The 15601-nt window shown below is 42.0% G+C and overlaps 1 protein-coding gene across 10 annotated transcripts in view; it reads left to right on the top strand.

Moving 5' to 3' along the window:
* The window catches only part of LOC120568419 (microtubule cross-linking factor 1), an 88658-nt gene that overhangs the window by 66983 nt on the left and 6074 nt on the right, over window positions 1–15601 (top strand). For 2 of the 10 annotated variants that reach the window (XM_039815934.1, XM_039815935.1), the window contains 5 exons: window positions 2559–2726; window positions 6615–6890; window positions 7905–8237; window positions 8938–9014; window positions 9462–11034. In XM_039815934.1, coding sequence (XP_039671868.1) covers window positions 2559–2726; window positions 6615–6890; window positions 7905–8237; window positions 8938–9014; window positions 9462–11034 — 2427 coding nt within the window. The other 8 variants (XR_005640725.1, XR_005640724.1, XM_039815939.1 and 5 more) reach the window with 8 other exon arrangements.

A 15601-nucleotide genomic window follows, 5' to 3' on the forward strand; every position in this document is an offset into this window, starting at 1 on the left:
ACAAGTTGGTGTATTCAGTGAGTTTGGACATTTAGCTCAGCCTTTAATTATTTCTCATTTTCATTGTGTTCAAAGGAATGTTTGGCAGCCTGTTTGGCACAGTATGCAGATGAGCATTTTGGCCTAGTTAAAGTCCGTAATTATTTTTTAGTACACCCAGTTTTATGCTTATTGTTCAAACAAAAAAATTGACTCACAGTTACATGCAAAGAGGACAGAAGGAGCTGCTGTTCTTCAGGCTGTCGATTGTTTCAGAAGAGATTTCACCCAGACATAGTGTGTGTTGATATCTGCTTTCAGTACAGTATGTCTAGCAACCACTTTGCTCCTCTGTAAAACTAAAGAAAGTACGTAAGCATTTTGGGTTGGATTCATTATTAAGCAGCTCCTAAGTGCTCTACTTTGTGTCTGTGTTTTGATATTTCCACAACATCATAAAAATGGTTTGTACAGTGATCTGACATTGTTGCTTTACTCTGTGAGCAGTTTTTCAGGCTTTTAACAAGCATGCCCAGTAGACTATATTATACTTTATGTATGAGAGCAGAAATGCAGACTTGCTTTAGTAAGCATTTGAACTCATGGCTACTACAGCAGAGCAGATGATAATTCCTGCAGCCAGAGTGAGATAATATAATGTTAAGCCATAGAGAGGTCATTGAAAGTTTTAAGTAAAGACTTGGACATGATTTAAGAAGTTTGGCGTCTTGGTAAGGTATAAATCCTGATTCAGTCCCTCTGGTGCTGCCGGTGCTTAAGTATGTATACCTACTGTAAACACTGTAGATCAGATGTTCTTTTCACAGTGGTTGTTATTTTATCACATTTAGTGTAGGGAATTCAGTACATTTGCATATTGTAAAAATTGTTAAAATAGTGTTACTCCAAACGGTTAGATAAGGACTTCACAATGACATAACCATTCTCAAATGAGCTTGAAATATCTGGAACAGCTCTTTCAATGGCAAAATTAATTTTAGCAGAGATATTTATTTAGCTGGGCAGTGCACTGTTTGGCACTGTCACCTTACTGCAAGAGGGTCCTATTTGGACCTGACTGGGACCTTTCTGTGTCACAGCTAACACATGGTGGGTGGCATATTTTAGAATCTCATACTGTATGCAGAGGTTACGGCCCGAACATTCCGAAACTGACTAGACCAGAAAAACTTTGGTTAAAACAGACCAGTGATGCTGTTTTGCCCTCATTGTTCTCTGTGAAGTGTGAAGGTGATGTAATGTAGCGTTTTACGTCGAGTGAGCACTGCGCCGGACTCAGTTTAATAAAATAGCTTTTAAATGCTACATTGTTTGTCAGCATAGCAACATGTCATATTAGGAGGACATTTGGCTTGTCCGTCTGATTAATTTGGCATGCAGTTAACACAGTCATAATTTAGTTTTACTGTAAACTAAACTTCTGGAATTTCTCTTGACCTTTTAAACGATTTTGGAATAAGGACGTAACGGGAGTAACAGGCGAACCAGCTTCTCTGAATTTGGGGTTCCCCCACCTGCCAAATCCCAATTTAACCCTTGCTCATATGATGCATATTTAGATAGACAACAGTAGAACACGAAGAAAAAAAGTTAAGTCTATTGTGGTTGTATCTGCTCACAGAAAAAAAATTTGGTGCAAATTCCACTTTTTTTCTTGTTATACTGGATTGAAGTGCACTGGCCTTTTAGCACCTGAGCTCATGTCGAGTTCCCACCCGAGGCTGGCAGAGCCGGCGGCGCTGTACTGAGGTGATGTTTAACTCACAGACTCGTTTGTGCTTCACTGCCTCCTGGCAAGACCGGAAGACTCTCCACAGCAGGACCACTAGAAAACAGCTCTCCACACACCTCTCTGAGCAGGAAAACATGCTCTTCTCTTAACTGTCTCAAACCCCTGCATCATAATTGGACTAAAATAAATCGGTAGTCGTCCAACAGGTGCAGTTTTAATTACTGCTCTACTCAGAGGTTCCTGAGGGATTTCACTTCATTTCGAGTTAGGATGTTTGAGTGCAACCTTATATTTACACCCATCCATGTGTACATATTTTAATGCTTTAATGGTAGGAGTCAAGGAATGATAGATGGCAAAGGACAAGGATAAAAAAAGAATAGAAGAAAGATGTAGAGGTTCAAGTCAAATTGATTTATAAAGCACTTATGAAGCAGATTTGTCCCAAAGAGCTAAAGAGAAACAGAAGACAGGGATAAAAACAAGAGACAAGCCTATCAAGATAATAACAGGGGCGCCTGGGTAGCTCACCTGGTGGAGCGTGCGCCCATATGCGGAGGTTTGCTCCTCGATGCAGCGGCCGCGGGTTCGGCTCCGGCCTGCGGCCCTTTGCTGCATGTCGTTCCCCCTCTCTCTCTCCCCTTTCATGTCTTCAGCTTTCCTATAAATAAAGGCCTAAAATGCCCAAAAAATTATCAAAAAAAAAAAAAAAAAAAAGATAATAACAGAACTTGCCATGTATGAACATGGCAAGTTCAGTTGTGTCTGAGTGAGTTGGTTTAATCTTTTTCTAAATTATTGTTTTGTCTGAATCCTCTCTGGACAGTTTGGGGAGAACCGGCAAGTGCTGCAGGCCCTGCGGACGCTGCTGGAAGAGTTTCGAGACGAGCTGCGGGAGGAGGAGATGCGGCGATGCCAACTGCAGCAGTCCTACGCCAATGACAAAGCCGCCTGGGAGGTCAAGTGGGCAGAGATGAAGTGCCAGTTCGCCCAGGTACAGATGGCGTCTCAGCACCAACCTTAAAGGGACAGGACACAATCTGGTGTAGAACTAGCGGTGCATTCAATAAGCAGCGAGGTGACAGTAAACATCCCACTCATGGCAAAGCGGTAACAAGTCAAAAACAACAAATCTTTTTAGTTTTTTAACTACACCCCCCTGGGCCAATCAGTGTCTTTTTTGAAAGTGCAGAGATGAAATTAAGTAAGTGACAAAGAAATGGACAGAATCCAATTTATAATCACCCCTCAACAATTAAATTAAAAGAGAAAAGACAGCTTCTTATAAGACAAGAAAATGGTTAATCACCTGCCTGGCCCTGTGTAATGAGTATATTCTGTCACTGTGAAAACTATTATGATTAATTCAGCCTTGTGCCTAGTTGTTCAATGTCCCTCTAAATATTTCTTAGTGAACTCAAAACAGCAGTAAAGTGCTCTCTTATATTCCTAATGGGAGTATCTTCATCTCAACTGATATGAGTACATGAAAGTTGATATCAGAGATTTTGTGGGGGGCTGCAGATTTTTGTGTCAATATCAAAAATATTTCAATTCGCAATTACAGTAAAGGCCTCCCAAGATTAGAATGGTTCTTTGTTTCTCCCAAACTGTTCTTATAAAACAGCATTTAAAACATTGTAGGAGACTTAAACTCTTAAAGACTTAAACTGACACCCAGGAAAAAACTTATTTAAGGGTTAAATTGGTGCAGTCTATGTGTTGCTTTCAGCCAGTACATGTCAGTGTTCTTGAATCTGATTCATGGGGGGGTGGGCGTATTGCCATCTGCCACAGTGTCTTTTTTGATACTCCCTCATGGGGGCAACAAAGTGGGAAATTTTCGAAGTCTACACCTAGTGGCTTTAAATAGGTATACATAGACGACAGTGGTTGAAAGTAACAAAGTACATTTATTCAAGTACTGTACTTAAAGGAATAGTTCACCAAAACACAATATACATTGTACATAGTACTCACCTCCCTAGGATCTCTATGGTCCCAGAAAAAAAGTTTTTTTTATCGAATGCTGTTAAGGAGAGCAGAGCACCCAAATAATACAAGCATATCAGTGCAAACACACTTCAACAGATGCCGAACGAAAGATAGCAAAAAAGTTATAAATCGTCCGAAAAACTTCCTGAAATTCCTTTGCAACATTATCCAAGTGTCTTGTATTCATTCGTGGGCTCATATAAATCCAAATACAACTATGCCTGCTAAACTGTTGCTAAACAAAGCATGTTCAGATTATGCACACAACGAAATGCTTTGTTTAAATGCTATTTTTACTTGTAGCTGACTATTTCTACCCTGTTGTAGTGCTACTTTTACATAAGTAAAAATAGAGTACTTCCACCACTGCTATAGACATATCTGTTGTTAAACGCTTAGTATCCTGACACCCCAATTCTACCGAGCACATGCTATTTGGGTTTTGTTTGAATTTCATGGTAGACAAAAAGATCAGTACTCTGTTTGCAGTAAGGGCAACTGCATTTGTAGGAAAGGTACAACAGTGTGGGACGGAGGGCTATTGAATCCACAATGTTCTGTGGTACGGTTGGAGCCTCACTGTCCACTGTGTCTGATTTCATCTTGAGATTTTCTTTCCCTTTGAGAGGCAGAGCACGATCAGGACAGGTGGCCAACAATGTGGAAAAAACAACTTGCAATCAATTTGAGGATATTGATGTATCCGGGAGACAGTATTGGAAGATCAAATTTGAAACCCACAGTGGCAGAGCAGTGTCTTTTCCCAGCTATATCTGTTTAAAAGTAAACTGCAGCTTTGGGAACCAATTAAGCAGTTTGATTTATAGGAGTGAGATTATCTTTTTAACTCTCATGGTCTTAATCTGAACAGCTTTAACTTGGTTCATATCCTTTCTCAGAGCAGAGGTCGATGAGGGCCTCAACAGGAACGAATTTTCTTAAGTTTTCTTCTGATAACACCATTTTAAGTTCTTTTCTTGCTCCACTGTGCTTTGTCCTGATTAAGACTTAAGAAATATGCCCCTAAACTGCTGGTTTTTAATCATGATTATTACATAGCCCAGCAGAGCAGAAATTAAAATTACATACCCTCACCTGGGTATTTATATGCATAAGATTTATAGGATTATTTTTTGAGATATTAATATCAGGCAGGCTCATGTTTCATACTGTGGTTTGGTCACTGGCACTGCATCAAGCCTCCTAAATAACTGTCTATATGTATTCTCTAACATCTTGGCTCTTAGCATTCATTCAGCAGCTATTAATGTACATGTCATCCTCTCCAGTATGTAATCAGACAGTTTTCAAGCACTCTATAAAAGTATACAAGACAAACATTTGTGAATGGGAGTTATGTAAGCTGATGTTTCAAGGCAGCCTTGACTTGCTCTTAACACAGCTCCAGTACTGCAGACTCTGGTTTGTACCATTATGTTGAAGGGTCAAAGCAGTCTGAAGATTACAACGCTCTGTTCTTCCAGAGTTCTCTCTGTCGCTCTGCAGCTTTGAAGATTTCTGCAGTGCATCTGAATTCTCGGTTCATGTCCTTCCACTAGTGAGTGGTTTAAAATATAAATTTGGGAGGACAGCCTGCGCTCAAGTTTCAACTGTGTGTCTCTGTTGGCTACATAACATCTACTTTATGATACCTTTTCCTTATCTCATTGTGATTTTCTTTTTCAATAGGAGAAATTGTGCACATTATGGTTTAATATTTTAAGACAGGATTTTACAAGTCTGGAAATCTATCACCGCGGCAATTATTTTATCTTTTGTCACAACAATCGCTAATTAAACAGTAGAAAAATGCCGTTCTGATTACAAGTTGATCTACCATGAATGTGTGCTTGCATGTATTTGATTGGCCAGTGCAGCGCCTTGCAGCTGATGTTGCGTTTCAGCAATAATTGAAGCAGGTTAAACCTTTTAAACCCCCACTGCGCCGCTGAACTAGTCTCAGTCGGTCTTATTTCGTCTGTTTGTCTAAATAAACAGTCCTAGTGAGCCATTTCCTCATTAGCTTGTTCATAAATTGTGTTAATTGGAACAATGACAAGGCTACACAGAATAAAAAGATATAACATTTTTGTAATTTCTTTAATCTGCTTTGACACTCATTTATTATTTAGTAGCTGTGTGAGCACTGGACATTTTCTGTTTTCAGTGTTTTTTAATCATTTTTTATTTTATTAAAGTCATTGACCAAAAAATACATTAAAGTATCAAAAAGTAAAGAGCGAAAGATTGTTTGTATGTCATGTACAATATCTCAGACACTACTGTTTGGATTGTTTTACAAAACTTTGAGAAATGATTCATCTCACTGCTTTAAAAAATCATATTGATCCATCGGGAGGGCAAAACAAAAACAGGGCAAAAACAAGTTTGGCAGAGGCTAGTTTCTATCGTTGTTTTATCTTTGCAGTTGTTTTGGTCAGTTGTGCCTTCAAAACAACAGCAGAGGTTCATCCAAAAAACTATTTTCTCGCTTCCCTCCTGCGTTATGTTGGTTTTATTTGCCCAGGTCTAGAAAATTATACCTCCACACCAACAATGTAATTTTGCATTAGAAGATTGGACAGCAGCACCTCTTTCCAGAAACAGTATCCTAGTTACTGTGTATAATCAACAAACCTTACTGCAAACAGTTTTCATAGGGACTATTTCTTCAATCGAAAGTAGTTCTAATAAAAATTGGGTTGTAATTTGGGTGAATGAACCCATTAAGTGGAACCATGTTAATTATTGTGGTACTGCCTGATAACACTGCCTTTTCTATTTCTTCATCATTTATTTGTGTATATATATATATACTGTGCAGCATAGTAAAGACTTGATAATGACTAATCAACCCAACACCCCTGTATCTTTGCTCTTTGACCAGTTGGAGGAGAAGGCCCAAGGCGAAGTGCGAGGTGAAGCTCAGATAGGTGATGAAGAGGAACCTGCCGAAGACCCCGAGTGGGCTATAAAACTGGAACGTGAGGAGCACCGGCGTCTGCTGGCCGACAGCCACAGCACCTCCCTGGACCTGCGCTGGAAGCTGCAGCACGGAGAGAAGAGGTGGAGCCGCGAGAGGGGCGACCTGCTGGAGCGCTTCGACCAAGAGCGGCAGGAGTGGGACGGCAGCATGAGGGAGCTCCACCGCAAGATGGAGAGGGTGAGAGACAGGAGGAGTTGGGAAGAGACAGAGAAAAGTGAAGAGTTTTAGTAGAAGAAGAGAAGGAAGGACAGGGTTGAACATATAAGGGGTAGAGAAAGAGATGCAGAGAAAAAAGAAAGAGAGGGTTAAAGTCAAGTCAGGCTCATAGATATTTGATTAGTCAGTCAGTAGAAAATTAATCAGCAGTTTTTGACAAAACAATCACCACAGGGAAAATGTAGTAGCTGTTCTAGAGTCTCCGATTGTATTACACAATCTTCCTCAGCGGATGGAGTTTGCCCAGTTGTCTAGTTGCAGCCTTGAATCCACTTTAAACTAAACTGCTCAAACTAGAAAAACCCACCACAGCTTTAAGATCTGAAGCCTTTTCTTGTAACGCTGTATGTGAGTGCATGTGGGCGTACGAGAGAGAGAGAGAGAGAGAGAGAGAGGCAAAGCACCCAAGGCGATTATCTTCTCTATTGTTTGGTACTTTAGAATAGTCAAGGCTAGATACAATAAATACTCAGGATAACTGAATAATTGATGTCCTTTGTGAGATTTAATTAGACCAACTGCAGGGTCTCATCTCGCTTGTGTGTGATCTTCAGGGCAGGAGATAGAAACAATAGCTGGTTAATATGATATAAGTGTGAGAGAATTAACATATACAGCAGGGAGTGGAAAAATAATAAACTCTGAAAACAGCAAAAAACAACTGCTGATGCACCCGCTAAATGTAGAGACACAGAGTAGGAAGCAGAGATGCATCATTCAGCGATGCATAAGCAATGTTACCAGAATGTTTATTAATTCTTAAATATCTATCAGTATTGGCTACATAAATGCAGTATCAGTCAGCCTGTAATGTTTAAACCCATTAACAAACAAAAACAAACCAAAAACATTTTAGATTTATTGATGTCTTTAAGTGTAAACAATTTAAATAATAAAAAAATAGACATGAAAACTTAAACTGTAAAGTAAATTCTCTGACTGATCCCCTCATATCTGTTTGTATTCTTCGTGCAGATGCAGAGAGAGCTGAACACCCGGCGAGGTGAGGGCATCGACATCAAAGATGGTGGCTCGGACCACAGAGGTGTTTTCTCTCCTCAGGACAGTCCCTGCAACGCCCCCCGGTCGCCACGCTCCCCCTGTACGTCCACCCCCATCCCTGCCCCCCCCATGCGCTCCCACTCTGACTCTGAGGCCATGCTGGAGGAGCATGGGGCTGCGCTGAGGCTGAAAGGCCCAACAGAGAACCTGTTCCTGGACGCACTGTCACTGGACCCCCTCAGCAGTCTGGACGTCCCTCCACCCTCCAGACTGGAGGGGGAGAAGAGGTTCCCCTGCATGAAGGAGGTAACCCATACATCAGCCACATCAAGACAACTCCCCTTTAATGTAGTGCTTTAAATCACATAAAACAATTTGCACCAGGGAGGCAGAGCTTTGAACAGCAGCACGAAAATGTGGGTGTGATGGAAATAAGAGTAGCTGCAGCAATTTGAATACATCACTTTGAGCTTTCAAAAGTTATATATTTGTATACATTATGTAACGGACATAATGGGCATTTTTCACTGTTTTGTGACATTTTATAGACTTTTTGAATGATTGATTGATTGAAACTTATTTCGAACATAACAGAAAATCAGGTCAAACAGAAAATAATAATATAGATAGCATAGTATAGATACATACATACATACATACATACATACATACATACATACATACATACATACATACATACATACATACATACATACATACATACATAAATACAAAATGATTAATGAATTAGTCACTAGGAGAAAATTTCATTAGTTGAAGCCTGAGGTCAAACTACTCAATAAACTGATAGTGGTGTTCAAATGGCCCCAGAACTAGAGCTATCATACTTTGTTTTAATTTTGTTTTATAGGAGGTACCCCTGTTTTCATATGACCGATATATTCACTTATTTTTAGAATAAACTACAGTTTTTTTACTGCCTATTAATCATCTTACACTGAACCCTTTTCCACATGATTTAACTATTGTATCTGTTGTGTTTCAGGCCCTGAATGAGATTCCGGAGAGAGAACTTGATCCTGCGACCCCAGAGGACGAGATGGGTGGTGGGAGTCTGTTCAGGTAACCTCATGAAAAAGCTTCAAGTCAAACTGAGATCAAAGAGTGTTTAAATTGTTCTGTAACAGCTGCTGCGTTTTAATAGATGTCAACAGTAAATACATCACCAAGAACTGGTCTGACTGGCTGCAGATTATTCAGCCTCCTGCAGCATTTTTGTTGCTCATACATACACATCTGGTGATTTTTCTGTGGAAGTTTCTGTTAAGGCGAGAAGGTGATCGAGCTCATTGTGCTGCTAAATAATTCAGACAGTTAAACATTGAAAAGCATTAGGTTGCTTTTTTTTTTTTTTTTTTAAATACACCCATATTTAGGATTTGTTTTCTGCAGTGGGAACATAAAGGAGATGAAATCATGATTGGGTTGGGATTTTTTTTGTAATGTTTGGTTTCAGTGCCCCAGCTGAAGTTAATGTTAATGAACTGTGTGTTTGTGTGTCCTGTCCAGAGCTAAGTCTGTGTGCTCCATGAGCGACTTCCAGCGGTTAATGGACAGCTCGCCGTTCCTCCCTGACAAGACTCGCCACGGTGATCTGGGCCAAGACGACGTCACCCCGCCTTTGTCCCCAGACGACCTCAAGTACATTGAGGAGTTCAATAATAAGGGCTGGGACTTCCCATCATCCGCCTCTGGCCCGGATCCTGCACGAAACATGTGGACAGACAAACCCCCCGAGGCCCGGGGAGGGGAGCTCGTCCTTGAACCATTTCAGCCAGCGTCCTGGTTCCTCACCACCAGCGCCACCCTGACCACCAGCACCCTGAGCAGCCCTGAGCACTGCCACAAGTCCCCGCTGAGGGGCAACGGAGCAGGGGAGGCAGGGGTGGGAGTGGAGCACTATGGTCATCGCATGCTCCACAGCCCCACCAGATCTGGGGCAGCTGAGTGCCCTACTTCCCAAGACCCGGACTTCCTGTACGCCAAAGGGACCAAAGCCAGGAGCGGAGGAGAGGCTGGGGTGGGAGCCAGCGGGTCAGATGAGGTGTTCAGCAGTGGGAGGTGGGCATGTGGGCTCCTGGAGGGTGGGGGGTTGAGGACTTCTCCTAGCCAGTCTCCTATCTGCCCCACTGTGGGCTACACTTCCTCTCTGGAGCTTCAGCTCTCCAGAAACATGAGTGACGACATGAAGGAGGTGGCCATCTCTGTGAGGAACGCCATCCGTTCACCGCCAGGGCCCATCATCCGAGACACCGCCTGCCAGACCAACGGATTCACCACACGAGGTACTCAGACCACCCAGACCATCAGTGTGGGTCTACAAACGGACCTGTTGAGGAACCTGACCAGCAGCCCCCACCGCTGCCTCACCCCGAAAGGCGGCGGCACGCCGATTTCTTCCCCGTCACGCAGCCTGAGGAAGGTTCAGTACTCTCCTGTCGTCCAGAGTAAGTTTGAGCGACCCTGCTGCTCGCCAAAGTACGGCTCACCCAAGCTTCAGCGCAAACTGTCCACATCCAACAAGGCTGAGCTACCCAACACGAACCGCGCTCCCACCCCCACCACACCGCAGAAGGGCAACAGCGAGTCAGCGTGGGCCCGCTCGACCACCACTCGTGACAGCCCCGTCCATACCACCATCAACGACGGCCTGTCCAGCCTCTTCAACATCATCGACCACACCCCCGTGGCCTACGAGTCCATGCAGAAGTTCAACAAGTCCCCCAGTCGCTCTCGCCCCACCCCTCCCTCCACCACCGAGCCCAGCCCTGCTCACGGGGCTCTCGCCACAGACCCCAGGACCGAGTGCTTGCGGATTGCTCGCGGGCGCTCACCCAGCCCCGTGCAGCTGATAGTGGAGACGCAGGGGGACAGAAACCCAGAGGTGGTGAGCATACGGCAGGACCTGTCGGCCCCGCCGGGCTACACGCTGGCTGAAAACACAGCCCGCATCCTTAATAAGAAGCTGCAGGAGCAGAGCTTTAGAGAGGAGAGGAGGCTGCAGGCTGGAGGACAGAGCAGCCACAGCAGAGACAGCAGCCGGCAGGCCGACTCAGACAGAGGACAGTCTGGATGTATGGAGGTAAATATACAGACGCACTGGATTCATCGCTTCATCATTCATTTGCTCTGGGGCCCATGTTTTATGATGCAAAAATATTTATGACTTTGCCTTGGATTTTCCTTATTATGAAGATAAACTTTAAGGCATCTGTGGTTAGAGAAAAAGCTTATCAACTACGTTATAATATCACTAAAATGTTGCTTTTTTCTCAGATCGAAAGCACTGACTGATGCAATGGTAATGTCAAAATATTCGACCCTCTTCAATAATACTGAACTTTCCTTCATGGTTTCTTCTTCTGTACTTTCTTCTTCACTGTAATGGCTTTCTTGTAGTTTGCCTTTTATTTCTGTGCTTTAACTTTCACTGAGGCTCGACCGAAACCTGAATTATGTGTCTGATGACTGGAGAAGTAAAACTTAATGATCTCACTGTAATGATCTGAGTGAGATTGCAGTTACAAAGTTACATTATTAATCATTATCAGCAACTCTCCAATTAAATGTTCAACCAGAATTTTAAGTGGTTCCAGGTTTCAAAGCAATTTGTTTCCCCCTTAACCAAATTAAACATAAAAAAAAGAAAAGTGATGAAATCAGTGACACGTCGGTCGGGCCCTCTTCACCACCCATTCAGCTGACCTGTGGGAAAAAAATAAAAGACAGACAGAAAACCATCTTTCTGGTCATGTTTAAATGATGAAACAGAAAGAAAAAATGCATTCAGTTTGCTGTATGTACTGGCACGCCTCTACAGATTAGAACTTCAGAAAGGTTTTAAGCTGAACATTAAAACAATGTACCAAAAGACGTATTGTATATGTGAAACCATAATTTGAACAGTGGGCAGCATAATCCCACATATGGTGATTAACATGTCCACTAACATAAAGGATTCACCAGCTGCTGCTACTCACTGATCTGCAGAACAGACAGAGTAAGATTAGAGTCTAATATGTGATTTTATGGATAATAGTGTGTGGTTTCCTGCACTAAGTGATGCCTTCTGTGGATGACGGTCACAGCTCTAACAAAGCAGAATAATGGATTGCGCTGGTTCTTAAGCTCGCAATATGTATAGACATCGAGATGGATCCTATATTGCTGTTTTTTGAGTGTGCTTGTAATGGATAAACACAGAGAAGTCATTTTCCTCATTAAATTACTTGAACAATTGATCAGTTATCAAAATTGTTATTCACCCATTTTCTGTCAATCGACTAATCAATTAATTGACTAATCATTTTAGCTTTAGTGGAAATTTAGGTTATTGTTCAAACCAATTTAAATTTCTACTAGATATGTTTTGTGATATAGCAAAATTTAATTAAGAAACCATTATTAGATTTAGCTTTAGATTTTGTCCACACGTACATAGGTATTTTTTTAAACATAGCTTTTTCTATGCGTTTTGAAAACAGATCTTTTAGAAAACTCCTTCCAGGGTTAAGATTTTCAGAAACTTTGTTTTCAGTGTTTCATTGTTTTCGGCCTGTAACATCAGAGTGTGCACCGGTATGCCCTTTGTGAGGCGTCACAAATAAGGTAGTCTATATCAACGACGTTTCATTTACGGGATTGTTCCGGTATTGCCGGAGGTTCCGCCAGATGTCCCTCATTTTCGGCCGGATGTCCGTCACCTTCGGCCTTCTCTTTATGGGCATTTTAAACTCCGGTCGATTTCTGAGGACTATGGTTAACTGCTCCTCATCCAAATCCAGACAGCTAGCTAGACTATCTGTCCAATCAGAGTTTTCTGTTGCACAACTAAAACATCCTTTAAATGTACACGTTCCACCAAAACAAGTTCCTTCCCGAGGCTATTATGCAGAAGCACCGTTGCTCAGTCCGGCGCACAGACAATTGTGATTGGTTTAAAGAAATGACCAGAGCACGTTTTTCTCATATCCCGGAATGCTGTGTGGACTAGCCAGAGCTTCCTTCGCAGCCTGTGAAGATAGGTCTGACCGCTAACAGGACTTTTTTTTAAATTCACACATAAATATACTTACTCTTCCACTATATTGAGAAACAGAGGCATCTGAATGCGCTACTAAGCGATTGATGCGCAATTGCAGCAAGGTAGCCTTCCAGTTATTGCTTTTTTCAAGCCAACGTGGCTTCAAGGTTGTGAGGTTAAGGTTATATAGCCACCTGTTGGCTTGGCATGCTCAGTGCTTCAATTGTGTTGCGTTTTCATTTGGACAGAGATTTTTTTAAACAGAGCTTGTGTGGATGGGAGTTTTTTTATACAAAGGAGGAAAAAAATAACCGTGAACGTGTGGACAGGGCCTAAACAACCAGACTTTAATTTTTGCTTTTAGCTAACCCAGTCAATTACAGCTGCGGCGATTGTTTTTGGATCATTCAATTAATCGTCCAAAAACATAACGACCCATAAACATTTCCCAGAGTCTTCACATTGTTTGCTGTGTTTGACCAATGGTAACACAATATACCATGATACGATACAAAACTGAGAAAAACAGCAAATTCTCACATTTGAGAGCCTGAAAGCAGCAAAGTTTGGCATATTTGTTTAAATAAATGACAAATGATTATCAAAATTGTTGTTAATTTTCTGTTGATCAATTTTTCAGCAATACAGTGAATGAAATACCTGTCAAATCAAGGTACTTCATCACATTGCACAGGAGCAGTCCTGCTCATTGATCTGCAACAGTGCCTGCAGTGACCTAATATAACCTAAGTATTAAAGAGTTAGCTTTGTCAGTAGAAACAGTGTTGAAAAACCGTTATTGTGGTGTAAATTGACATGTCACCCAACCCTAGTGTGGTTTATTTGTAGCCATATTGAATGTTTGGTTATCTCCAACACTATCCGACTGGCCTGTGTGTATCTACATCAAGGTCAACGTCCCAGTTGTGTTTTTTTTCCAGGTCTAAAGTGAATGGGTGTGTGTTTACTGCTTTCTGTGTGGACTGCACAGCCACCTTATTTCTTCTGGTAAACCTCTCTGCCTTTGATATGCCAGAATTATCAAAATTCTGCTTTGCCCGAATATACCTATTAACATTTCCCACTCTATCTTCCCTCCTCCCCCCCTCTCTCCTCCCCTCTGGGCTTTATCTCTCCCTCCTCCCTGTCCGCTGTGCTCTGATCCAGAACCAAACTGTCATACTAACAACTCCTTGGGGACTTTAACTCAGCTTGTCTCCGTGATGTAAGTTCCTCTTCCTCCTCCTCTTCTTCTACGAACCTTTGGCGGTGGGTTCACCAGCCACACGGACCTCTCACCTCACGCCCTGCAGACCCCACCCCTCCTCCTCCCCCTCCTTACCCTCTTCATTAATGCATGCTTCACAGGACGGCAGAGTGACAGTGTGTGAAGCCATCGGAGTGGTGTCAAAAGTTGTGCGACAGCTATGCATCTGTTTCTTCGTGTTAATGCATGCACGCTCCGTTGTAGATCATCTGTTTTTTTAAAGGACCATAATGGTGTTTTTTTGCATGTTTTAGTCCATTAACCACATAAATCACATAAACTGTTTTCCAATGTCATACCATACATTTTGAGATTATTAGATTTAAATACAATTTTCCACCAGTACGGTATGAAAATCAACTTTAGGAGACTAGCACGAGATCAATTACAGCGAACATTCATTAAGCTGGATTTGTATTGGTGAGCTCCATTGCATCTACTAATTTGATAATCTTGTTGTTGTTGGCAGTACAGCTTCATAAACTGTTATGACAGGTAGTAAAGGATATCAGCTGTATCTGAAATCATTAACTCATTCACTGCTCACTATACAGGAAATTCTAGAGTTAAAAAAAATTGAAATTAGCCAGCATGCGTAAACCGAGCTGTCTACTATCCAATGTAGGCTTCTGACATTAGCCAAGGCTAGTTCTAAGAGACAAACCAGAAAGATAATAATAAGCGTACATCAATTTTGTGACACTTTTTTTTTTTTTTGTCTTCACAAAGCATGGTTAAGCTAAATCCTGGTTAGCTTTTTTGGCGATAGCATTTTTTTCAAGCTGTGTTTTAGGATAATTTCACTATAGTGATAGTATAGTCAACTATATTTCAAACACAGCTATCGCCTGTTTGTTAAAAAATAATTTCAATTTAGGTACAATCTCGAAGATCTCCATTTTCTTTCGTCTTTATCACGCCACCCATGGCATTAAGTGGTAATTGCTTCGGTTTGTTTTTGTATCTGACTTTCCAGAGATCGCTGCTTGTGATTTTTCCTCAGGAATGTCATCAAAGACACCCTGTTCATACTACTGCAAATCCAAGGGCTAGTAACACGGAGCTGCTGCAGCTACATGTAGAGCTCCAACTTAGCTAAAACAGCATTTGTATGGGCATGATCTAAAGAGTGCCTTTGTGCCTCTTAACAGACACAAAATACAATTAAAATGTCTGTGCAACATGAACAGGGCCCTTACGTGACAACAAGATGCGTTTTCAACTCAGACATCCTGCCGGTAGCTAGCTCGCCCTGCTAGCTGGCATCCTTGCTTCTCCCGGCCTTCGTCGCCTGCCGCGGCCGACAACAATCGCCCCGCTGTTCTAGCTATGTCCTCCAGAGGACAGTTATTCTTACTC

Source organism: Perca fluviatilis, chromosome 11, assembly GCF_010015445.1.
Source record: "Perca fluviatilis chromosome 11, GENO_Pfluv_1.0, whole genome shotgun sequence".
Taxonomy (NCBI): Eukaryota; Metazoa; Chordata; class Actinopteri; order Perciformes; family Percidae; genus Perca; species Perca fluviatilis.